Source organism: Myiozetetes cayanensis, unplaced genomic scaffold (genome assembly GCF_022539395.1).
Source record: "Myiozetetes cayanensis isolate MyiCay16 unplaced genomic scaffold, myiCay2020 scf10, whole genome shotgun sequence".
NCBI classification, from domain to species: domain Eukaryota; kingdom Metazoa; phylum Chordata; class Aves; order Passeriformes; family Tyrannidae; genus Myiozetetes; species Myiozetetes cayanensis.
In genome coordinates this window covers 33,604,447-33,629,850 of record NW_026086605.1, presented here as the reverse complement: position 1 = coordinate 33,629,850, position 25,404 = coordinate 33,604,447, and the positions used below count along the sequence as shown (strand labels likewise).

The 25,404-nt window shown below is 52.7% G+C and overlaps 2 protein-coding genes across 2 annotated transcripts; one reads left to right on the top strand and one right to left on the bottom strand.

Annotated features, from left to right (window-relative positions):
- Positions 1 to 6,738: 6,738 nt before the first annotated feature.
- LOC126634895 (lipase member M-like) lies at positions 6,739 to 10,681 on the bottom strand. Its single transcript, XM_050305764.1, has 8 exons — positions 10,580 to 10,681; positions 10,167 to 10,269; positions 9,509 to 9,707; positions 9,291 to 9,400; positions 8,849 to 8,985; positions 8,559 to 8,705; positions 7,706 to 7,774; positions 6,739 to 6,972 (listed from the first exon to the last, which is right to left on the bottom strand). The coding sequence occupies exons 1-8, from the start codon at positions 10,679 to 10,681 to the stop codon at positions 6,739 to 6,741; spliced, it is 1,101 nt and encodes a 366-aa protein (XP_050161721.1).
- A 7,053-nt stretch (positions 10,682 to 17,734) lies between these two features.
- On the top strand, positions 17,735 to 22,952 carry LOC126651274 (lipase member M-like). Its single transcript, XM_050337000.1, has 9 exons — positions 17,735 to 17,818; positions 18,330 to 18,495; positions 18,835 to 19,033; positions 19,273 to 19,382; positions 19,801 to 19,937; positions 20,333 to 20,476; positions 21,407 to 21,478; positions 22,183 to 22,248; positions 22,719 to 22,952. Exons 1-9 carry the CDS (start codon positions 17,735 to 17,737, stop codon positions 22,950 to 22,952), a joined length of 1,212 nt encoding a protein of 403 aa, XP_050192957.1.
- The last annotated feature ends 2,452 nt before the right edge of the window (positions 22,953 to 25,404 follow it).

Here is a 25,404-nt window from a genome sequence, read left to right as displayed (position 1 = left end):
GATGTTCCTGATTGACACTGCATTCCCTTCCTTTCCTTTCCCTTTCCTTTCCCTTCCTCCCCTTCTCCTTCCCTTTCCCTTCCCTGCTCCGTTCCCTTCCTTTCCCTTTCCTGCTCCCTTCCCTTCCCTTTCCCTGCTCCCTTCCTTTCCCTTTCCCTGCTCCCTTCCCTTCCCTTTCCCTGCTCCCATCCCTTCCCTTCCCTTCCCTTTCCCTGCTCCCTTCCCTTCCCCCTTCCCTTCCCTTCCCTTCCCTTCCCTTCCTTCCTTCCCTTCCCTTCCCTTCCTCCCTTCCTTCTTTCTTTTTATTTTTTCTTTTTTGCTGTTTTTTTCTTCTCATTCCACCCCCTGCCATGGGCAGGGACACCTCCCACTAGCCCAGGTTGCTCCAAGCCCTGTCCAACCTGGCCTTGGACACTTCCAGGGATCCAGGGGCAGCCACAGCTTCTCTGGGCAACCTGTGCCAGGGCCTCTGCTACCCTCACAGGGAAGGATTCCTTCCCAATATCCCATCTAAACCCACTCCCTGTCAGTGTGAAGCCATTCCCCCTTGTCCTGTCACTCCAGGCCCTTGTAAATAGTTTCTCTCCATCTTTCTTGTGGGCTCCCTTCAGGTCACCTCCTTAGAGACAAAACAGTGGTTGAGAAATTCAGTAAGAATTGTAGTCAGCCACACTTTTGATGTGGTTGAATGTGGAGAAAGAATCAAGAAATAAATAAACCCTGAAAAGATATTACGAGAAACCCTGAAGGGAAATTACAAAGAGGCAGTCCAGGCTGTGATGCTGATGTGGAAATGTGCAAAATCCAAATAAAAAAAAAAAAAAGGGGCTTAGGGGATATACAAAGGGTTTATTTGATTTGTTTTGGAAAAAGAGAAGATTTTTGTACCAGAATTTGTCACTAGAATTTGCGTGGCAGAAATGAGTGGCAGTGATTCCTCCCCTGATGCCAGATGTCCTCGTGCTGGCCCATCCTTTTGGGGAGGTTCCTTTCCCAGAGGGACTCCCAGGGAAGCCACAGTGGTTTTGTGCTTGTTCCTCTGCTGCTTTTTCACAGTTCCTGTCCCGAACCTTTCTTCTCTGGAGAACAAAGCCAGCAAGCAAAATGAAAATTTAATGAAAGTCATTTATGAAAAGAAGCTTGCTTTCATTACACTTCCCTGGTATAGCACGAAGCCACGTTGCTTGTAGCAAATAATTCATGATTTTGTTCTTTTTTCCCCCCCTGTTTTCTTCCTAAATATGTTGTTTCTGCCTCATTCCAAGAAGCTCTCTGTAAAATTGTCCTTTTAGGCAATGCTCCTCCCATAATCTGTTTATTCAGTTTGTTCAAGACAGTCCATTTCCAGTAAATACTTTTTTTCTCTGCTAAGAACATGACTTGTAATTTTTATCGGGTGATCAGATTATCAGATTAGGATACTGTTTGCTTTTCTGACTTTAAGAAATTCTCTAAGCATCTTTCTGTAATACAAATGCTTGCTTAAGTTAATCCTGTTTAAACACATCTCTCTTTTTTTTTTTTTTTTTAATTCCCTTTCCACTTCTGTACAAACAATTTGCCCAATGCAAAAATAACAATAAAAAAAAAAATATGCAGCTTCACTTGGTATTTTGCTATAGGGACAAGAGGACTTTTCCCTGGTTGCTTTGTCTCCTTTGCTGTTCCTGAACGTTTTCTTTCTCTTTTAAAAACCCAAAACAAAGCCGTGACCCAAATCCTCGCTGAAATGAAAATAAATCAGCTGCCAGCAGTGGGAGATGTTTGCAGATGGGACACGTGGCTGGGCCCAGGAGGTGTATAAATATGTAAGTAAGCAAACCCCAAATCCTCCCCTGGGGTCTCCAGAGGGGATCAGAGATCCTGGGTACAGCCCCTCAGCCCAGGAGTTGAGGATGACACGGCATCTCCTGCCTCTGCTCCCACTGGGGTGTGCCTGGCAGGCACTCAGGGAGCTGGGAAACACAGTGCAGACCAAAAAACTCAAATCACTAGTCTGGGATGGCTTCCCTGTGAGCTGATGGTGTTTTCCATCGGTGCTTTTCCCTGGATGCCACCCGGCACTCAGATGGTCCCATCTCAGCTAGACGGGGCTGCCCTGACCCAGGGCTGGTGCACAGACCCCAGGACCTCTTCCCACCACTGCTCCTGTGACAGGCTGTGGGACATCCCAGGGGCTGTCCCCACCCTGTCCCTCCCCAGCTTCCCAGTCTGACCGGCTGTGCCTCTCTGGGACCACTGGGAAGGAAGGCACCAGGGTCCTCAGTGCACATCAGCGCTGCCGTGAGGCCACCATGAGGCCACCACCACTCCAGGGGAGGAGACCTCTTTTATTCCGTGCTGTTTTGGTGGGAAAGGGTGATTGAAGCTGTGACATGCCAGACTCCATTGCCGGCTGAGTCAGCAGATTGTCCCTTGGCTGATGGGAGAACACATCCCTAAATAAAAGGCTGTCCAACAGGCTCTTGTCATGGGGCTCATGGACTCCTGGAGCAGCAAGTCTCAGCTGGCACCAGTGACAGCTGGCCCTGCTGGTCCTTGGCTCTAATCTGGTGTGCAAGTTGATTCTTGGTGGAAGATCCCGTTGGGAAGCAATATAAAATGGTGGTTAGGGCTCTCACCCAGTTCTCCTAATTTTGTGGATGAAACAACACGAACCTGGCCTTGTCTCACTTGAAAAAGGTACCCAAAGTGTGTTATTTGAAGGTGCAGTTTTAAACACAGCTGTGATCCACCCTCATTAGCCTCAGCATTATGTTGCAAATCGATGGCAACAGCCTCCAATCCTGCTGGCCAATTTCTTACTCTTACCAACCTTTTATTAGGCAATCCACTGCCAGACTGACTTTGCCTGCTTCCTGAAGTGAATTCTGCTCCTTTTACTCTTCAGAGAGGAGCCCCCGCTGGTCTAGTGGTAAAGACGCCGCGCTATCACCGCGGAGACCCGGGTTCGATTCCCGGTCAGGGCCACTCCTCGGGCAGGTGGGGCTCGTTAGCCCTTAAAAAAGGCAACCCACCCACGTCCTAGTGACCTCACTGCCACCGTCCAAGCTCGCTTGGCCCCGGCAGATGAACTTTAGGATTAAAGGGTGGACTCAGTTCAGCGCACACTGTGTCTCACCTAAAAAATCCAATGCGCAGGCTGGAAGGTGGAAAGACCTTCCCCGGATCTTCGCTCGCGAAGACTGGCCATTATTATTACTCTTCAGAGGCAGGTCAGGGGTGGGAATACCTTTGCAAAGCCTGAGCTGGGTGCTCCAAAGGAAGCTCAGTGCCTCGCCGAGCCCCGCAGTGCAGCTGGTGCTGGCACCGCGAGATGCCTTACGACAGTCGACGCCCTGAGCTCAGCTTTCCAGCCCCACAAGCTGCTCCACTGACGTCAGCTTGCGTTAGAGAGCAACGCTTTATCCCTTAAACATATTTATCTCTCTGTTAAAAGGCGGGGGATGCAGAGGTTGGAAAATAAATCAGCTGCCAGCAGTGGGAGATGTTTGCAGATGGGACACGTGGCTGGGCCCAGGAGGTGTATAAATATGTAAGTAAGCAAACCCCAAATCCTCCCCTGGGGTCTCCAGAGGGGATCAGAGATCCTGGGTACAGCCCCTCAGCCCAGGAGTTGAGGATGACACGGCATCTCCTGCCTCTGCTCCCACTGGGGTGTGCCTGGCAGGCACTCAGGGAGCTGGGAAACACAGTGCAGACCAAAAAACTCAAATCACTAGTCTGGGATGGCTTCCTGTGAGCTGATGGTGTTTTCCATCGGTGCTTTTCCCTGGATGCCACCCGGCACTCAGATGGTCCCATCTCAGCTAGACGGGGCTGCCCTGACCCAGGGCTGGTACACAGACCCCAGGACCTCTTCCCACCACTGCTCCTGTGACAGGCTGTGGGACATCCCAAGGGCTGTCACCACCCTGTCCCTCCCCAGCTTCCCAGTCTGACCTGCTGTGCCTCTCTGGGACCACTGGGAAGGAAGGCACCAGGGTCCTCAGTGCACATCAGCGCTGCCGTGAGGCCACCATGAGGCCACCACCACTCCAGGGGAGGAGACCTCTTTTATTCCGTGCTGTTTTGGTGGGAAAGGGTGATTGAAGCTGTGACATGCCAGACTCCATTGCCGGCTGAGTCAGCAGATTGTCCCTTGGCTGATGGGAGAACACATCCCTAAATAAAAGGCTGTCCAACAGGCTCTTGTCATGGGGCTCATGGGCTCCTGGAGCAGCAAGTCTCAGCTGGCACCAGTGACAGCTGGCCCTGCTGGTCCTTGGCTCTAATCTGGTGTGCAAGTTGATTCTTGGTGGAAGATCCCGTTGGGAAGCAATATAAAATGGTGGTTAGGGCTCTCACCCAGTTCTCCTAATTTTGTGGATGAAACAACACGAACCTGGCCTTGTCTCACTTGGAAAAAGGTACCCAAAGTGTGTTATTTGAAGGTGCAGTTTTAAACACAGCTGTGATCCACCCTCATTAGCCTCAGCATTATGTTGCAAATCGATGGCAACAGCCTCCAATCCTGCTGGCCAATTTCTTACTCTTACCAACCTTTTATTAGGCAATCCACTGCCAGACTGACTTTGCCTGCTTCCTGAAGTGAATTCTGCTCCTTTTACTCTTCAGAGAGGAGCCCCCGCTGGTCTAGTGGTAAAGACGCCGCGCTATCACCGCGGAGACCCGGGTTCGATTCCCGGTCAGGGCCACTCCCGGGCAGGTGGGGCTCGTTAGCCCTTAAAAAAAGGCAACCCACCTACGTCCTAAGGACCTCACTGCCACCGTCCAAGCTCGCTTGGCCCCGGCAGATGAACTTTAGGATTAAAGGGTGGACTCAGTTCAGCGCACACTGTGTCTCACCTAAAAAATCCAATGCGCAGGCTGGAAGGTGGAAAGACCTTCCCCGGATCTTCGCTCGCGAAGACTGGCCATTATTATTACTCTTCAGAGGCAGGTCAGGGGTGGGAATACCTTTGCAAAGCCTGAGCTGGGTGCTCCAAAGGAAGCTCAGTGCCTCGCCGAGCCCCGCAGTGCAGCTGGTGCTGGCACCGCGAGATGCCTTACGACAGTCGACGCCCTGAGCTCAGCTTTCCAGCCCCACAAGCTGCTCCACTGACGTCAGCTTGCGTTAGAGAGCAACGCTTTATCCCTTAAACATATTTATCTCTCTGTTAAAAGGCGGGGGATGCAGAGGTTGCAAATTAATCTCACTGAGTCCTAATCCACCCAGACCGTCAGTGTTTTTATTTTCTTTGCACTGGAGGTCCTAAAACCTTCTGCTCTTTGGGTCACTGTGGGTGTCTCTTGCCACGTGCAGGGACTTGCAGGCAGAATGATGCACAGCTCTGCAAACTGCTTGACCTGCTGGCAAGCACATGTACTAAACAGATGGGGCTGGCATAAATAATGTGCAATAAGCAGAATAAATAAGTAACGTGAAATAAATAGATGGGGACTCTTCCATACCTGATGCTGGGCTACTCTGCTCCCACAAGCTGACACATGAATGGCTGTGGCCATTGCAAGATTTATCTCTGAGTAGTCCCATCAGTAAGGCAGAATCCAGAAAACGAGATGCTCTTCTGCTGCATTTGGTGGCACAGACACACAGGCTGCCTTTGTGCAACCAGCCTTGTCAGCTGTCCCCAAAGTAGGAGCTCAAGTCATGGCACTACCAATCCCTGCCCCGTTCAACACAGCATAAATTTAGGCAACAAAAAAATATTGCAGCTCTGGTTGCAGAGAGCCATTGAGGAGTTAATCCCTCCAGGGTAAACAGAGTTGCTGAAATTCACTCCTCTAGTCTGGACTTCTTTTTTGTTTTAGTTTGGTTTTGGTTTGGTTTTTTTTTCATTTCAACACTAAGAAGCAGAACAGGACGAGCAAGAAAAGCTTGGCAAGAAACAATGGGATTGGAGAGGGATGGCTGGGTGGATTTGTGAAGATAGATAGATAGATAGATAGACAGGTAGATAGATAGATAGATAGATAGACAGATAGATAGATAGATAATTTTCCAAATATACATGCTCATAACAGAGCTTTTTCCTTAGATAACACTGTGGGCCATGTTAAATTCAGCTTCCTATAAAACACAGAATCAGTCAATCATTAAGTTTGGAAAAGCCCTCCAAGATACCACCCTTCCCACGAAGAAATTCTTCTGCATTCTTCCAGCTGGATTTTCACCCCAAGGCATGCCCTAGGGGCCTAACACCAAGGCCGAGATGTTTCCCTTTCTCCACCTCTCAAGCACGTGGTGTGCGCTGACCTCACTGATTCCCGTGCAGTCAGTGCTCACCTCCTGCAGCCTTTCCAGAGCCACAGTCAAGGTTCCTTTCCTCCCCTCCTGTGCCTAAACCCCACAACCCAAAGGACATGATCAATTCCTGGAGTCAAATTTTTTTGATCATGATGCTCTGAGCCAGCAAAAGGTAAAAAAAAAAAAACAAAAACACCAAAAAACAACAACAAAACAAAGCAGGTCTCCTGCAAACCTCACCCCAGCAAGCAAAGGGCTGGAGTCTGGCTGTGAAGCGAGAGTTTATTGCAATCCTTAGAGTCACAGCGGGCAGGCAGAAACTACATCGTCGCATTTAAGGCTTTAAATCAAAGCGGAACAGGGCGATAGGAGACGTTTTTAAGGAGGGAAGAGCAGCCTGGCTTCCCTCATGCCCAACCCCGTTGCCCTCAGGCAGGCGGGCACGGGGTGGCTCCTCCACCCCAGGGGCAGCACAGCACATGGAACACTCATGAATGCTGGCCCATGAGGAAGAGGATCTGGCTGTACAGGCGCTGCGGGGCGTCCTGGCCCCAGTGGGGGTCGAAGTGGTTCCAGTCGTGGAGCTGCTTGTGCTGGATGACGTTGGTGAGGCGGCGGAGCAGCTGCTGGGTCTCCTTGGGGGTGTTCACCCAGTCCTCCCCCCCGCTCCACACGGCCACCGGCACCGTCATGTCCTCTATCCGGTAAAAGGGCGGGGTGGACTGGGAGCGGGGAAAAGGCGCCGGTTATTTGTGGGGCCTGACACAAACAGCGCGAATCGCGGAATGCGCTGAGCTGGAAGGGACCCACGAGGATCATCCAGTCCAACCCTCAGCCCTGCACAGGCCCAACTCCAAGAGTCACACCCTGTCCCTGAGAGGATCATCCAAATGCTCCCTGAGCTCTGTCAGCTTTGGGGCTGTGCCCACTGCCCTGGGGAGCCTGCTCAGTGCCCAAATACCCTCTGGGGGAACAACCTTGTTCTAATAGCCAACCTAACCCTGCCCTGACGCAGCTCCAGCCATTCCCTGGGGGCTGTCCCTGGTCCCCCAGAGCAGAACTCAGTTCTGCCCCTCCTCTGCCCCTGCCCAGGCAGTTGGAACTGCACTGAGGTCTCCCCTCAGCCTCCTCTTCTCCTGCTGAACACACCAAGTGCCCTCAGTGTCCTCACACGGCTCCCCCTCAAAGCCCTTCCCCATCCTCTTTGCCCTCCTTTGGACACTCCCCAATGGCTCAGTACCCTCCTTCCATTGTGTTCCCCCCCCAGACTGCCCCAGTGTTGCAGGTGAGGCCGCCCCAGGGCAGAGCAGAGAGGGACAATCCCCTCCCTGATGCCCCCAGGACAGGGTTGGCCCCTCCTGACTGCCAGGGTGCTGCTGACTCACAGCCAACTTGCCATCAACCAGGACACTCAGGTCCTTTTTCCTTCTCCTTCTCCCACAAGTGCTCATTTACCTGGTTGTACTTCTCCTGGTTCTTCAGGAACCCGTAGTCAAACTGCCTGAAGTGCCCACTTTTGGCAGTCTGGAGGGCAGAGGCAAAGGGTCAGCCCCGTGCAGGTAATGCCCTGGATCAGCCCCACCTGGGCAGCTGTGGCTTTTGAGACACCTCGGCCCAGCAACTTCAAAATCCTTTCACGTATCAACTTTGATTCTACCCCCTCACCTGTCTCCAGCAGCACTTGAAAACATCATATTCACACATTAAAAGAAAAAGCATTGGTTTCAGTAGTTAAAAAATCAGAGTCCCTACCTGTCCCCAGTGGAGAAGAGTTTTTACTGATGTATAGTCTGGAAAATGAGCTAGGTATACATCCAGTCGGCTCTGCAGGAAAAAGAAAGTGATTTCTAAATGAGCTGGGAATGATGAAAATCTGCCTAGGTAAAAAATACCCCAAACATTCTGTCTTATACCTTCAATATAAAAGTTAAATTTTCTTCTTTAGCAGCTTTATTCTGTTAAGAGCTTAGAGGGGCTTTTAAAGGTAAACCAGTTAACCAACATTTTAAAATGGAAATAAAACTGATCCAGCCATTTTTTGGCTATTTTCTTCCATGAACATGTTGCATGTAAGCAGAAAATGAGGCAGGAGTCACCTTTCCCTTAGGGACATGACCACAGGTGATTCTCTCTTAACAAAGGCTCCACCAGGTTTAACACTCCAACACCATTGCAAGAAGTCTCCAAGTAACTGCTGCCTTTCACACCTTGTTTTGGGGTTTTGTGCTCATTTTTCTAGCTCATTAACTATCTCCAGGTGTCTAGGACAACTGGAGGTGACTGTGACTGGAGAGCCTGATGCACCTACCATGTTCAAGTTCTTCCTGTTGTACCCGCCGATGAGGAAGATCTCATTTTCACAGATTTCCTCTACTGGAAATCTGATGCACTTCTCAGCCCGGGAAGCTCTGTCCTTCCTGCTCACCAGGCTCAGCTCCTTGGTTCCAAATTTTAGCTGCAAGGAAATGTTAGGGATGATGTTGGGATCTCCAGCGCCCGCCTCAGACATGGCATCAGTGCACGGTGGCAGTGCAAGAGGGTACGAGTTACCAGAAGTTCTGGATTTTGGGAGTAACGACACACAAACACCTCACATACCTTCAGCACCGCGTCTGGTAGAAGCAGTGCCTTTAACACGGGGCTTCTGACGTGGCTCAAGGTGTACCCAGGAGCCAGAGCAAAGAAGAGCTTGATCTTCTCACCCAGGTGTGGCAGGCTGGAAAACGCTATGAAACCTGGGAAGCAGCAAGGGATCACAACAGCAACCCCAGCTCGTCCCAGACACCCTGTCTGGGGTGCAGAGTCTGAACAAAATTTGCTCCTGGATGTAAGCACAGCTCAGGATAGACGGGCAAGACATGGCCAACCTCTCCAACGCAGAAGGACCAAGAAGGCAGGTGGGGAAAGTGGTGGCTGCGTGGGCCAGCACAGCCCTGTTCCCAGCAGCCTCCAGTTTGGGGTGGACATTGGTGCCCCTTTTCCCATGGCATCCCCGTGCCCCACTCCCACCCACCATCCACTCCTCCTCCTCCTCACTCACCCAGGGAGCTGCCCTGAGCGTGGCCGATGTAGAACAGTCTCTCCTGCTCGGTCTGCATTATGATGAAGCCCACCATGGCAGGGAGATCGTAGATGGCCATCTCGTGGAAGCTGGGGAGCAAGGGGAGAGGCTGGAGGGGACGCCCATCTCCCAGCCTCCCATGGGCATCAGGGGGTGACAGCCCAGCATCCCAGCCCTGTCCCTGGTGGCCTCCTCACCTGAAGTCCCAAAATGCCTCCTCGTGGACAGAAAGGTCCAGATGCCCACGGGACCAGCTGTTGCCGCGGTTGTTCCCGATCCAGACGTCGTATCCCGCGTCCGCGAGGATGAAGGCCAGGCTGTTGTCGGGGAGATTGTCCACCCAGTCACCACCATCCAAACAAAACCCGTGCACGATCAGCACGGGTGTCCTGGGTGCTGGAGAAGGAGACAGCAGGTAGCTGATAGAAGAAGATGCCTCTCCTATATGGAAATAAAACACCCATGTGCATCTTGATGTTATTTTCCACGGGCTGCACGCTAAACATTCCCTGATCCCGTTATTTCCCTGGTTCTGCTGGTGCCTTTTTTTGTTGGAAGGGCTTTTGCCATCCCAGGCCCTGATCTGTCAGGGAACCTTGGACCAGGACACGGGGTTTGCTGCAGGGAAGGAGGCGCTGGGGCTCGCCGGGTCACATTGCCCCATCCTGGATGCCGAGCTCCTGCATCCCCAGGGACAGCTCAGGGCAGCTGGGCAGAAACTTCTCGTGCCTCTTCCAGCTACCAAAACCACGTGTGAAGGCAGGGGCATTCCCACTGGCTCTCCTTGCCCGCTGCCTCATCTCTGGGCAGGGTCACAGCTGCTCCACCCTCGGAGCCCACCTGAGCGCCCAGCACCGTTTCTGCCATGGGGGATCCGGTTGAGGCTGAGGATGTAGCCGTCCTCTGTCGTCACCTCGTACTCCTCGCTGGGATAGCCCTGGAAACGGATCTTCTGGCTCTGCAGGGACAAGGGTGCAAGGGGAGAGGGTGAGCCACCATCCCATGCCTGACCTCAGTTTCACCCGCTCCTGCCACCCACGCTCTCTGGCGTCACCTCCTTCTGAAGGTCCCTCTATATTAAAGAAAGAGCAGGGAGAGACCAAGCTCAAGCTGAGGGCATGAAGTGAGTGACACACATGGACACACAGGACACTTTTGATGCCCCCAGATGTCAGGAATGGGCATGAGGTGAGCCCAGCTGGTCCCCCAGGAAGGACTTTGGGGAAGCCTGGGTCCCACATGGCTGTGTTTGCCCTCCCGGCACTTACAATGTTCATGAACCTCTCAGGGTTGTGGAATTCTTCCTCAGTGGGGATGGCACTTCCCAGGCCCTGGGACAGGCACAGGGCCACCAGCAGCAGCAGCCACATCTTCTCTCTCTGCAGCACCTGGGGGATGATGGGGTTGGCATGAGCAGGGTCGGGGGGGCACTGGCAGCACCAGGAAACTCCGTGCAGCTCCAGCATCCAGCATCCAGCAGCCCCATGCTGCAACGTGGAGCAGTTGGAAATTTGGGAACACCAGTCCCCTGTGCAGTTAGGAGCCCATTCCAAGCCTTTTGCTGACCATTCCCACCTAGTCCAGCTGCAACTGCAGTGTGGGACAAGCAGCCTCCCGCCACCCCCTCACTGGGAAAAGCAGTGGGGTGTTTTCAGGGAATGCATTTCAGGGGAAGCATCGTCCCTCAAGCGTGGGGGGTTGTGCCACAGTTCCCTTCTGCCCGAGCTTCCCTGCTCCATCCCTGCCCTGGATGGTTTCCAGCTTGTTTCCACATGCTCCTGGTGTGCTCTGCCATCTCCAGCCCACCATCCCAAGGGGTTCCAGGCTATTTGAGAACCATCAGCAGGAGCCAACAGTTGCATGGCTCCTTCCAAGGCAGAAAGCAGGATCGGCAAAAGGAGAAGAGACCAGGCTTGGGAATTACCTGTCCCATTGCCTGAAGATGGGCTAGAAAGAGCTCTTGCATTTGGTTGTTGTTCAAGGCACCCCATGAAACCTGGATCCCAACCCAAAGTTGCTGATCCACCATCACTTCCAGCATCAGGGACAGCCTCCACCAGCAGATACAACAAGAGTCTAATCCGTCTCCTTCCCTACCATCACAGCTCAGGCATCCAACACTCATCTAGCAACACCCCCAGGTCTAACCTAGCAAAACCCTGAAGGCTGCTCCTTCCCACCACCCTGGAGCCTGCAATAGCTGTGGGGATGCTCCCCAAAGCCTTCCCCTCCCTAGCCCAGCTCACGACCTTCAGGCTGTGGTTCTCTGCAGTGCTCACACACCGTCCCCACTGTCACCTGCTGACACCACAGCAGGTGCAGGGAGGAGGCTGCTGCAGACAGACCTACACAGACCTTCTCCTTGCAGGAGCTTCCCAGAATGCTCCAGCTGCAGCAAAGCCAGTTCCCACCAGGATGCAGGCAGGGGCATTCCCCACAAGGGTACAAAGGAGTTAGGCCAGGTCTGCCTTTGGTCCCTGTGTCCTCATAAACAGCTTCTGGTCTCTAGGCTCACCTTCACCTGCCTCAGTGACTTGCAGAAAGCCTGACGAGCCTTCCTCAGTCCTTCCTCGGTCCTTTGTCTCGCACCCTCTCCAGAAATGCCCGTTGCCCTCCGTGCCTCTCTGGACAAGCTGTGAGCCCACAGCTCCCCCTACGCCTGCCCTCCTTATTTCTCCAGCCCCTGCCCTCCTTATTTCTCCAGCCCCTGCCACACCTCCTTAACCTCTCCTCCTGGACAGGCTTGGCCACTTCCCGGGAAGAATAACTCCATAACCGGCACTCCAGCTCCCCTCAAGACAGAAGAGATGTGTTGCACATGTGAGCCCTGGGAGGGGATTATTCCCTGTGCTTGGCACTGAGGAGGCTGAATCATGATGCAGCACCCAGTTTTGGGTTCCCAGGGACTAGTGAGACACCCCCACATCAGAGTGAGGCCAGAGATGGTGGGTGGAGGCCAAGGTGTGCAAGGAGAGGCCGGGGGAGCTGCGTTTGCTCAATCAGACCCTGTTGCATGTTCCCCCTGCCAAGGGCATATTCCAGGCCAAGACCATATTCCCAGCCAAGCCAGGTATCCACTGGCTGGGCAGGCTCAGATGCATTTCAGCAGGTTGCCTGGCAGATCCAGAAAACCACTCAACTTTTCCTCTCAGCCAGGGCAGCCACATGTGGGCACAAGTCCCTCTTGGCACGTCCTACCCGCGAGCACCTCACGAGCTTTGCTTTGCTGTTCCGGGCTGAAATGCTACTGCCTGTGCCCTGAGAGCACCAGGGCATGTGCCAATAATCAGGAAAACCATAGCTGGAGTCAGGACCTGCTTTCCCCCACCAAGTAGGAGCTGAGAGGTGACACAAGGATGGGGAGATGCAACTCCAGGGCTGGATGCAGCACGCCAGGGCCACACCTCCCTCCTCTACCACTCTCAGCTCAGCATCCAAGGCACAATTGCTTCTCCCTGAAGCCAAGGTGTTCTTTCCACCCTGCTGATGACCTGTGGTGGTTTGCAAAACAGCTTCAGAGGGAGGGTTGGGAGGGGTTTAGTCATGAGAGCAGTAAAATGATAAGGTAGGGACAGAGCTCAGCACAGGCTGCACAGAACTTTGCTTCTCCCCCTGGTGACAAAGGAGGAAAGCAAACCAAAAACATGGGTGCCCTGGGGTTTTTGGAGTTGGGTGGGGCTCTTTTTCAGTAACAGACTTTGCACTCCACTCACACAAACCAGAAAAACCTGAGCTTAAGTTTGTTTCTCACTAAATCAAACTCAACAGCACCCATGCACACACAAAAAGAAATGTCTCACCTGCTCTGCATCACAAAGAACACCAAAACACTTTATAATCAGCTGGGAAATACCGAGGTTTTATGGAGGGCCTTGTTTCTCCTCCTCCTGCTCCTCCACAACTGCAGAGAGAAGAAATGCAAAGCCAACTGGGGCATGGTGGTGATGCTGACTGGTAGTGAGTCTGTGGTCCAACCTTCAGGGACAACCTCACAGGGCCTGAAACAACACCATGGCTTACCAATGCAACTAAAACACCCCTCTCACCCCGACAAAGCAGCACGAACACAACTGCTGGTGTCACTGCTGGACCGGGACAAGCTGCCCTTTCCCATCCTCCCAGCAGAGAGGGCTCCATCCCCACAGAGCTCCTGCCCTGGGTGGCCGTGGCCAGGCTAAAGAACCACCTCATGCTCAAGGAGAGGTGGACAACTGTGTTGTTTTGTTGTTTTGGTTTGGTTTTTTTTAAAATGTCAAACCACTACATCTTCCATGAGGGTTTGGGCAGGAGATCATCTCCCTCACCAGCACTTTCACAGCACCCTCTGCTGCCCAGGCTTTCCCATTTCCTCCGGAGAGCACCATCCCATGGACAAGGATCACTCCAAGACCCCAGTGCCTGCATAACCAAACAGCAGCCAGTTGAAGGGCAGAGAAATTCAGGAAAGAGTGCCTGAGACTAAATCAGCTCGGGGCAAAGAAGTGCCCAGGTGGGTCGCGCTGTGTTTGACGCAGCCCATCATGAGGTTTTCCCTGGGGGCTGACCGGGCGGGCACTCTGCTCTCTGCTGCCCCACACTGAGCTGCTGCCAACCAGCTACTCTCTGCACAGAGCTCTCCACCCACACGCGGTGGAAGCTCAGCGCTCACCCCCGTGACTCACACCGTGCTCACACCAGTCCTGCGCTGACGGCAGCAGTGGTTCACCCTGTGGCTGCTTTCAAGTAATCCCCTCCTCGCTCCCTCCCCCTCAGTGGGCGTTTGTTGTTACAAGGGGAAAATAAAATGACTTTTAAAACGTTTGGAATGAGCTCGACTCGGAATTCTTTCTCTGATTTGTCCATGCCTTAACAGTCTGAACTGGGGTCATCCTGGGGGGCTCCCAGCCCCATTTTACCAGTGCTCTGGGAGACATGGGGAGTATCCCTGGCAGTGAGATACCAGCTGGCACTGGTGCAGAGAAGGGTGAGGGAATGGGGACAGTGCACAAATCCCCAGCAGATGTGCTGGATCCTCTCTGGAGAGCCTCCATCCCACTGCTAGAGCCATGTGATCTGCATGTTGGAAATCTCCGAGGACACCTTGGTGAAGGCTCGGCTCCTGCTCTGCTCTCTCTCTCTCTCTCTCAATCAGATTCAAGCAACAGGGGGACAATGTGGCCCCAAACTTGATGTGAGGGCCAGGAGTGGCCGCAGCTCCACCAGGAGCCTCTCTGATGCCCTGTCCTCAAAAGGAAGGCAAATTTTGTTGGTGTTGCTGTATGCTGGGAGGAAGGGGGAGTGGTTCTTGTCTGGGCCTACCTGGTCCTGTTTTTCCACCTTTTCTCCTCTCCCTGCAGGGAAAAAAATCACATTCTTCTATGAGCCACTGCTCATTTGAGGGTGAGCCAACTGGGAGGGCTTCTGGCACTGCCTCCAGCTAGTCTTTAGTCAAGACCAGTCATTAGAGCTCCAAATAGAGGTGGAATTATTTAGGCTTCCCTAAGAATGACTATCTGCATTTCAGCAAGTGTGGCTGGGCCAGACCTGGCAGGTATTGACACCAGGAGGGTTGCAGGAGCCCACAGGGGTGGGCTCAGACAGCCCCGGGGTGCTGCAGTCCGGGCACCTTGGCAAGGAGTGGAGAAGTGGTCGCTAAGGCAGCTCCCAAAATGACACCCACAGACCATGCCACCCCTCACCGACCCTGCAGGGACCTCCATGGGCATCAGGCAGCTCCTGGCCACAGGCATTGCCAGCTGGGAAGCAGTGAAGTCTGAAAAAAGGTGAAGGATTTGTCCCCAGCTTCTTCCCTCCCCGGGGATGGATTTATTTCCCATTTTTTAAAGAGCACCCCTTGAAGTCACTGTGGGGACTGGGAAGTTCTGCATTTTCAGGCAGCTCGCTCATTACAAGCCAGGAGGCAGCGAGAAGAGCCAAAAAGAGCTGGATGGCTTACCCACAGGAACTCGTTGGGATGAGCTAGGCTTGTCCCAGGCACCCCACAGCACCCTGAGCACCCCACAGCTCCGTGCACCAACACCAGCCCTGTGCACCATCAGCCCCTCACACCAACACCTGCACCAGTCCCGTGCACCAACACCAGTCCCAGTGCAGGTGGAGAGTCCAGAGGCTCCATGTCCTGCAGTTCACAGATGTCATGGGCAACGCCAAATGACTCCATCAAGTGGAAATAATCAATTTGTTACAGCTCTAGACTCTTCTGCAGCACCACAAAAATATTCCCAAGCAAGACCAGGTGGGCAGGCCTTCTCCTGCCAGAGCAGACTCCAGCCCTCAGGTAAATTACATCCTCGTAGGAGGAAGGATTAGAGGGAGTGGCGACCCGTGACACTCCCGAATATGTGGAGCAGAGGGAATTACAGCCCGGTGAGCGGTGGGCGAGAGCGGTGTGAACGGGCAGCAGGGACCTTCTGAGGGGTGGACGTCGGGAGAAAAGGCACCCACACCTCTTCTGCTGCAGCCCCTGCACCGCGACAGGTAATCCCTCCTCCTCCTCCTCCTCGGGTGCCCCTGCCTTGGCACGGGCTGCCAGCGAGGGACCATCCCTGGGGACGGCAGGAGACAGCAGCAGGTAGTTGCAGGCAGGAGGATGGGACAGCGGGCCTTCCCCAGAGTCCTTTTTTCAAAGGAAATGTCGTTTCTGCTGGCGGGAGGGGCAGGATGGTGGGAGAGGTTTCACGTTTCTGCACCTCTCGGAGCTCAAGGGGGGCTCTCGGGCTCTGCCGAGCTGAGGGACGCTTCTCCAAGGGAGCATTTTTGCGGGTTTGCCGTTGGGAGGAAAGGGCCATCCCAAGCAAGGCTCTTCCCTGGAATTTGCATTCTGTTCTCCTGACGTTACGCCACAAAAATGCTTTCTGTCTCTCGTTGCTTCTTCCAGAGGCTCAGTCTTAAAAGTCCCGAGTCCAGAGCCTCGGGGGCCCAGCAGATGGATGGGCTGTGCTGAGAGTGCGTGGCTGCCGTCCCTGCCGTGCCCCCCATCTCTGCCCGTGTTTCCCAGAGCCCCGTGTTCTCCTCGGGAGCATCCCGGGAAGGATCCGGGGAAGGAGGGTCGCGCTGCAGCACGGGGACGTCGGCAGTGACGTGCGGTGCAGTGAAGGGTCCTGGCCCCAAATCGCGCCCCAGGGGGTGCAGGGAAGGAGGGTGGTGGGGAGCCCTCCTTCCCCCAGACTGGGGGTCAGGGCTCTGCCGAGCCAAGTTAGAGCCCCCCGACCTCGTGCTGTGAGCGGGAGAGTGGACAAGGGGTACCCTGCAGCAGAGCAGTGGTGCAGTTGTGGTCCTCCCTCCTCACATCCACGCCAGGGACAGCAGAGGGAGCAGGTGACTTTCTCCCCAGCTGCAAAACCACCCTCCTGCAGCGTGGGAAGCCCGTTCCTCCCGCAGAAGAGAGGGAATGATGAGGGTTGGAGCCGGGAAGCGACAAGAAACCTGCTCGCAGCTCTCCTTCCTTTCACCAGGGGAGCCAGAGGGGTGGATGCAAAATACCTGGCAGTGGCACCCAGACGTGATCGCTGCTTCCCGTGCAGCCCAGCGCAGGCAGGGGCGTTCAGTGGGAACTGGGCAGCTCCTTGCTACAGCGTTATTTAATTATTCGATTAAATTTAACTGTTTCAGCCTCTTGCCACACAAGAGCTGAGGCAGCATTTCTGCCGTGAATTTGCTGCCTTCCAACAAATTTACCCATGGAGGTAAACGTGGCAGTGGGGTGGAACGAGATGATCTCTAAGGTCTCTTTCAACCTAAACCATTCCATGAGTCTGTGTTTCTGTGAAATAAAATACTGCTAAGGTGGGAGGAACACATCAAAACAGATCCTTCAAAACCCATCCCAGAAAGAACAGGGGGCTCCTGAGCTGGTATTTCACTCAGGTTTGCAAAACCAGGTCGGGGGTGTCCCAGGGTCTTTTCAGGCATAAGGAGATCCCAACAAAATCACATTGTTTGATTTCACCTTAGAAACAAAACTCCATGGCCCTGTGACTTAAAATTGGGTGGTTTACTCCTGATTAGTTCACCTGTCAGTGCAACGAAACAATCTTTTCTTCAAACTGCCCAAGGCATCGTTCTAAATGAATAATCTCTAATGATCTCCTTGAAAACCAGGTTTGCCTGGGCACAAATAGCTGTACACATACATGTGCATATTTCCAAAAACAGGGGCCCGATGAACAGTGTGGGATTAAGATGTGATAGAATTTGGACTCCGAAACTGGGCAAGATTAGCAAAATAAGCCATTTTTATAAGCAATTAGAGGACTTCAAGTTTAAAATTATTTCACCTGTGGAGTGGTCACGTCGATCTGCTGATGGAAGTGTAGTGCACATCAGGCATCCCCCAGCTTTTCCCCAGTGCATTCCCCAGCTTTTGTGCCAGTGCCGTCAGTGTCTCTCACATTTCTGCTGTCGATGATGTTTTGCAGAGCACCATGATGTGGCTGTTCCTGACTATTGCTTATTTAACGTGCATTGGGGAAAAGTCAGATGCAAACCCCGAGGTCTTCATGGACGTTGTAAGTCCCGACTTCTCCCCCTTCTTTTCCTGCTTGGACATGTTGTTCATAGTCTGGGCATGGTCTCTGTGTGTCTTCACCAGTGTTTCATACCAGGTTTTATTATCTCCCTGTTCTTATTTATGACAAATCTTCCCAGATTTATGGCAGACATTTATGGGGAACTTGGTTCCAAGTCAACAGGTTTGGCCAGCACAGCTGTCTCGGGCTCAGAGCTTCGCTGTCATTGCTGCCCAGCTCTTCTCAAGCATTGGTTGCAACACCCAAAGAGACAGTTCTTTACCAGATCTGCTCAGGGAGTGCAGGAAACTCACACCTGCCAAAAATTTCAGCTGGACTCATGACATCGCCGCGGTGTTGGTGGACGGGACGTTGGGAGGTCCCTGCTCCGCCCTCCCGCTGGCAACAGCAGATGTTGGCTTTGCCCAGCCCAAGCCCTCACACCCTTCAGGATAGAGACCCCCACCACCTCCCTGGGGACCTGTCCCACGCTGTCCTTCCCCTCCTGCAGGGTGAAATCGTCCGCTACCACGGGTACCCCTACGAGGAGCACGAGGTGGTGACGGAGGATGGCTACTACCTGACCGTGCAGAGGATCCCTCACGGCAGGGGCAACCCAGAGAGCACGAGCATCTCCCACGAAGCAGAGGCACAGGGCTCCAGCATGTTCTGTCCCCGTAAGTGTCACAGGAAGGTCTGCCTGGTCTCCATGCAAGGGGCACAGGGGGTGTCAGGATGTGGACCTGTGTGTCCTTCTGGGAGCGCGATTTATCAGGCTCCGTTAAATGTAGAGCCCAGCCTTGTCTTCCATCTTCACTGTAACAGTTTTCTCTGCTCTGGGATGACCAAAGAGCCTTCTTCAAAAACACCTCCCCACAGAGGCTGAGGGCAGAGGTGACCACCTCCCTGCACTGGTGTCACTCCTCCCGGGGTTTGCTGCCAAAGCAATACCTGGATGTGGACAGCTCAGTTTTCCCAGCGGTCAGAGAAAATGATTCCTCGTCTTCTTCCTCCAGCTCCAAAGGCCGTGGTCCTCCTCCAGCATGGGCTGGTGTTGGAGGGAAGCAACTGGGTTACCAACTTGCCCAACAGCAGCCTGGGCTTCATCCTGGCCGACGCCGGCTACGACGTCTGGATCGGGAACAGCCGGGGGAACAGCTGGTCACGGAAACACAAAGAGTTTGAGTTTCACCACCAGGAATACTCAGCTTACAGGTATGTGCCGTGAACCTGAAGGGCGGGCAGGTGCCTGGCACCCTCAGCAGGGTTCTGCAGGCTGGAGGAGCAGCACTGCTGGCAGTCACACCGTCTGCCAGTGGGCATAAACCAGCACCACTGGGACTCCACAGGGCTGCCCATCCCTGCCAAGCCCCTTGCCTGCTCCCAGGGAGCTGTGGCACTGCTTACCACGTGCTCCCAAGAGTGATTTTGTCATGTGCTTGTCTCCACCGCAGCTTCCATGAGATGGCCATGTACGACCTCCCAGCCACCATCAACTACATCCTGCAGAAAACCGGGCAGGAGCAGTTGTACTACGTGGCTTACTCTCAAGGCACCACCACAGGTACTTTAGGAGGAGATCAACCCAGTGTCACAGTTGCACCCAGTTTTGGAATGTTCTTAAAACCCTGGTCAGGGACGGTAACATCCAAACAACAGTGGGGAAAGGGCAGGTAATAATCCCTGTTTGCTTTAACAGAAGAGTTTTGAGCAGTGACAGCCCAAAACCGGTGGCAGTCATAGCTTTTGGTGCACGACAAAGCTTTTGTTGCTGTCAGAGCCCCAGGAAGAGCTTTGGGAGGTGCAGCTGGGCTGAGCGCCCAAGATGAGAGTTGAAACACAGCAGCAGCAAAGGCTTCAGGTGAAGTCACCAACCTGCTAGAGCCACTTCTAAGGGTCTTTCTGATGGGCACACACACCTGGGAGTCAACAACTCCCTCAGATGTAACAGGGCAGGGTCTGCTTCCTTCTCCCTCACACAGGTTTCGTTACCTTCTCATCCATTCCTGAACTGGATCGCAAAATCAAGATGTTTTTTGCCTTGGCTCCCATCACTGTGAACTCCCACATGAAGTCACCCTTGGTGAGGGTGTTTGACCTTCCCGAGGTGCTGGTCAAGGTACGTCCTCACCACATGCGAGGTGTGACAGGGAAGTGGCCTGAGACACGCAGTGCTCGTCCATCCCCTCCCTCCCCCTGCCCTCTCGGGGCCCTCTGTGTGTTTGTGCCTGTGCCCTTCACCCTGCAGGGCAGTGAACAGTGTAAAATATCCCCCTGGGCAGCCCTAATGAGGGAAGAACTATTTCTAGCTATTGGGTTTTCCCAGGAGAAACCTCTCCCGGGAAGATCAAGGCTCTCCCAGGGCCGTGGCCGTTTGTGAGAAGCCAAAAAGACGAAGCACAGCAAAGCTGTGTCGACAGGCCAGCAGCTCCCAGGGGTGGGCAGAGAGGTGGGGAGCACCTGGAGGCAGAAAGCAACATGGACCACTCTGATCAACCCTTTTGGCTTCCCCAGCTCCTTCTAGGACACACAGTGGTGTTTGACAAGGGCCATATCTTGAAGCAAGTGATCTCCAGTGTGTGCATCTACCCCATCTTTAGAAGTGTTTGCTCCCTGGTCCTTTACCTGCCCGGTGGCTTTACCAGCAGCTTGGACGTGGTAGGTACCCTCCAGCTTACCTCTGAAGGGATCCAGTTTCTCAATGTCTGAGCAGGAGTTGTCAATTTGCTGCCCTCACATGGCCTTCCACACCTCTGATGGGTAGAAACATCTGGCTGTTGTGTTGGCTCCCAGGGTTTCTCTTGCACTGAGTGATTTGTAATTTCACGTGTGTTTTGGTAGCATTATGGAATGAACTTCCCTTCAGTCCACCTCTAGGAGAGATGGGCCATCAGGCTCATCAGTCCACCATCCCTTAGAACACACTTATCCCCAAATCAGAGCCTTTCTCTGTGCTCCACTGCACCAAATATGGAATACTAGAAAAATTCAGGCTAGAAGCACCAGGTGGGGGGTTCTCCATCCCAACCTGCTCCCAACCAGGACCAGCACTACAGTAGGTTACTTGAGGACACATCCAGGCAAGCTGGGCAGTCCCAGAGGAACCACAAGGGGAAGGGCTATTTCCCTGGGGCCAGCCAAGATTTCGAGGTCCAGCTCCTGCCAAAAACTGCTCATGTGAGTGAAACTGGAGACAGGTCCACACAGAGTACCAAAAGCACCAAAAGCAAGAGTAACTTGATCCTGGATGGAGTCAGAACTGGGCCACTGTTTCTCAAGGAAAGGGTAGGTGAAATTTCCTAATATTCCAAGAAGGAAACATTAGAAACACCACACAGCTACTGCAATGAGGTGCACTCTGCCTTTGCAAAAGGACCCTGAGCACAAGATGTGGAGTCTTGCTCTGGTTTGAAAACCAGACAGGCTCCTAACATGGCCCAGCATCCCGTGGGGAATGCTGAGCTTACTGAAGGGGACTCTGCAGCTCTGTGTGAGTGGCACTTGTGTGGCTACTGAACAGGAGCAGTTTTATTTCTAGGAGGGTTTCCCCCCGTGCAGAGAGTAAATATCTCCAATGGTTTCTTGCAGAGCCGCATGGACGTGTACCTGTCTCGCTACCCTGACTCCACATCCCTAAAAAACATGCTCCACTGGCGCCAGGTAACATTTCCCGCTGCAGGGGGACATTCCATGCAGCAGGAGCCCATGTTGTCTTCTCTCAGCTGCTCAGGGCCTCTGCTCAGTGCTGGGGTTCAATCCCCCACCTGCTCTCCTTGCAGAGCCATATTTTAGAGAGGAAAAGGAAAGCTGAACTGAAACACTGGGGCAGATGAAGTTATTTAGGCCACGACTTCCAGCAAAAGATGTCCAAGAGTCTTTGGAGCTGGTAGGAGGTGGAGGTGGAACAAAGACTGGTAACAAACCAGGGCAGGAGATGCCGAGGGTCAGTAGGACAACCAGTGATACAAATAATTATTGGAAACAGGCACAGACTCACATCTTTCTGCTGTGGGCACTGACCATGACAGATAAAGAAAACTTGCCCACAGGTTTGATTCATGACTCCTTTGAGGCTTTTGGTTGTATACCACGTTCTCTGTGGGGTTTTTTGGGACCTCAGCCTCCAGACATCAGTGTTCTGCAGGGAACAGGGGTTTGCAGAGCCAGGTGAACTGCTCAGGCTGTGCTGAGATCGTCCTGGGGACTGAGCTCTGCTCCCAAAATATGATATCAGACATAACAAAGGCTTCCTTGAGCCTTGGTGGCAGGAGGGAGCAAGGTAGTTCCCCAGTCACCCCTTTTATATCCTTCTTGGGGTCCCCTCCAACACATGGATAATAAACATGGCTCTCCTCCTTTTCCAGCTCTATCAAACAGGGGAATTCAAGTATTATGATTATGGCAGTGACAACATGCTCCATTACAACCAGGTAAGAGAAGGACATTCTCATTTGACAGTTTTAAAAGAGGTTAAAAAAAAAAAAAAAGGAAAAACAGTGCCAAGAAAATATTGCAGTGGTTTGAGACTGAATTTTGAGCATTGAAGAGCCTGGTCTAGTGGAGGGTGTCCCTTCCCATGGCAGAGGTTTGGAAATAGATGATCTTTAAGGTCAAACCATTCTGTGATTCCCTGAATTTTATGGTATTTGTGGAATTTACTTTATATGGGGAAGGAAGTCTGTGCCTTTCCTGCCAAAAAAGGTGTCTGTGATCTCACTCAGTGACAACTTTGTGGCCCTCTGGTGAAAGGCACAGGAGCCCAAGGCATTGCCAGGCTCCCCGGTGATAGTTTCTCTACTATAACTCGGGATAAGGGAAAAATCCTGGGCAACCATCAGGAATACTTTGGATTTTTGACTTGCCCTTGGTGTCCCAGGCTGTGCTTCTGTTTGCCTTCCAGACCACACCTCCCTTCTATGAGCTGGAGAACATGAAAGCCCCGCTGGCCGCCTGGTACGGGGGCAAGGACTGGATTTCAGCCCCCGAGGACGTGAACACCACCCTGCCCCGCATAACCAACGTGGCCTACAGAAAGTACATCCCCGACTTCGTCCACTTCGACTTCCTCTGGGGCAAGCAAGTGTATGAGCAAGTCTACAAAGAAATGCTGGAACTCATGGAGAAGAGCACCTAGAGCTGGAGCAGTGGGGACCGTGGGCTTCTCAGTGACTTCTGGGGCTTCTTTGATTTTGGGGTTTGGGGAGTGGGGGGAGAAGTGAAGAAAAAAAAGAGGGGGAAAAGGCTCAATAAACTGCTACGCTTGGTTTGGATTGATGTTACTGTGGCAAGAGGGGAAAACAAGCCCATGCCACGATCAGGAGAGCACGCTGGGTTTGGGTTAAATAGGCTGAGGTCCTTCAGGAGTTGGGCATGGCCTTTAAACCCTGGGCCTCACTCGCGCGGGTTTCCAGCAGCAACAAATTCCACTGGAACTGGGCTCCTGGTGGCTTCATTACACTCCTGTTCCCAGCTGCAAAAACCCCCTGGACAGAGGCTCGGTGCCCCCCTGGACGCTGGTGTTTCCCGGGAGTGGGTCTGCTGAGATGGACCCACGTGGCGGGTGGGGCAATGAATCCTCCCAGCTTTGCTTTATTCGCCTTCTGGTGACTCTCCCGGGCCAAGGACCCCAACATCCCGACATCCAGTGCTTCACTTTGCAGTCAGAAGGAGATGGAAGCTTTCTGCCTGCTGACAGTGAAGAGCTCTCATGGGTTTTTTTTCCATGAGAACTGTCCGTTTTACTAACATAGGGAACATCTTTCCCAAGTTCATGTTGATTTGGATAACGCTGGCCCTGTTCATACACGAAAGAGTTTTCCATCAGTTCTGCCAGGAAACAGCATTTTAAGCAATTCTAAGGCACAAATCCAGCTGGAAGAGCCACCTTTTGCTGCCTCTCAGGGAATACTTCTGTTTTGCTTATGTGGGAGAGAGAAGAAGAGTCTGGTGGAAGCCAGTAATGAGTCTAAATCTGTTTTCAGCTTCTGGATTAAGTTCTTAATAATGCATTGATCAGGGGAGGAGCTGTGAATTTACCTGTTTGTGTAACTATATTCATAAAATATGCCTGAGAGCAAGCAGGGCAAAGGATAAGGTCCTCTTTCCACAAAGATGTACAAATAATGATGATAATAATAATAATAACAAAAATAATGATAAATTATAAGGTCTACTGGGCTCTGTGTGGTTGTATTGTCTTAAAACTCTGGAGAAATTGTTCCCTGTGAGGGTGGGCAGGCCCTGGCACAGGTTGCCCAGAGAAGCTGTGGCTGCCCCTGGATCCCTGGAAGTGTCCAAGGCCAGGTTGGACGGGGCTTGGAGCAACCTGGGCTAGTGGGAGGTGTCCCTGCCCGTGGCAGGGGGTGGCACTGGATGGGTTTTAAGGTCCCATCCAGGTGTCTGGAGATGGTGGGACAGGGCTGTTGGTGTCCTGTAGGAACAACTGCAGTGGGCTCTGCTTGAGTTGTCATCTGTAAAGGTGTTTCACTTTCTAGAACTGACCACAGAAGAGCACAGGGCAGGGTGAGCTAATCTCAGGGTGCAAGAATGAGGCTGTGGGTTAGATATGATCTCTCTGGATTGACAGTGATTGCCTGCCTCACTTAGTAGGGTTGTAATGACATCTTTTTCTGGGTGATTAGCTGCTCCCAGCAGGGCTGTGCCCTGGAGCAGCATTCTTCCAGGACTGCACGGTGCTCATGCCATGCAGATCAGTGCACGTGCAAGAAGACCTTTCTGTCTCTGCAAATAAACACCCAAATCTTGTTCCCCAACAGACTTCTGAAAAGGCTGCAGGAAATTAGAATCGTAGAACCGTTAAAACTGGAAGACATCTCTAAGATCATCAAGTCCAACCTTTATTGTAGCACTGCTGTGTTTATCACTAAGCCATGTCCTCATATGCCACTATTTTAGTTTAAAAATACTTTTGACTTCTGAAAATGTCCAAGAATTTCAGGGTTTAGTCTCTTTCTGTTCAGATTATAAGTTTCTGCCACTTCTGCAATTATCTGGTGCAGTGTTTGCGTTATCTTCATTCATTGTCAGTCTCCCATAAAAGCACTTTGGTAAAGTTCTGGAAGTTCTAAATCAGGTTCTGGAAGCACTCTGCTCTCTAATGGCACTGGTACTTGCTTCCCATCAGCTGTTAAAGGATAAACAAGGGATGAAGAGGTGTATTTTGGAAGGAAACAGAGCGGTAAATTGATTTATGCTCGGAGCATGAACGTTGTGAAATCATCTGGGGTTGCCTTGATCAATAAACGGATTGAGTTACATGGCAAGATGTTTTGATCATGACAGTCCTTGCATGTCTCAGGTCTGTCAGGAAAGTCAAACATCATCAGACAGGAACACGATCATTGCACAGGTCCAAGGTCAGGCTGGGATATCAGAATCATAGAATCACAGAAGTTTAGGTTGGAAGGGGCCTTAAAGCCCATCTCATTCCAACCCCCTGCCGTGGGCAGGGACACCTTCCCCTATCCCAGGTTGCTCCAAGCCCCGTCCAACCTGGCCTTGGACACTTCCAGGGATGGAGTAGCCACAGCTTCTCTGGGCAACCTGTGCCAGGGCCTCCCCACCCT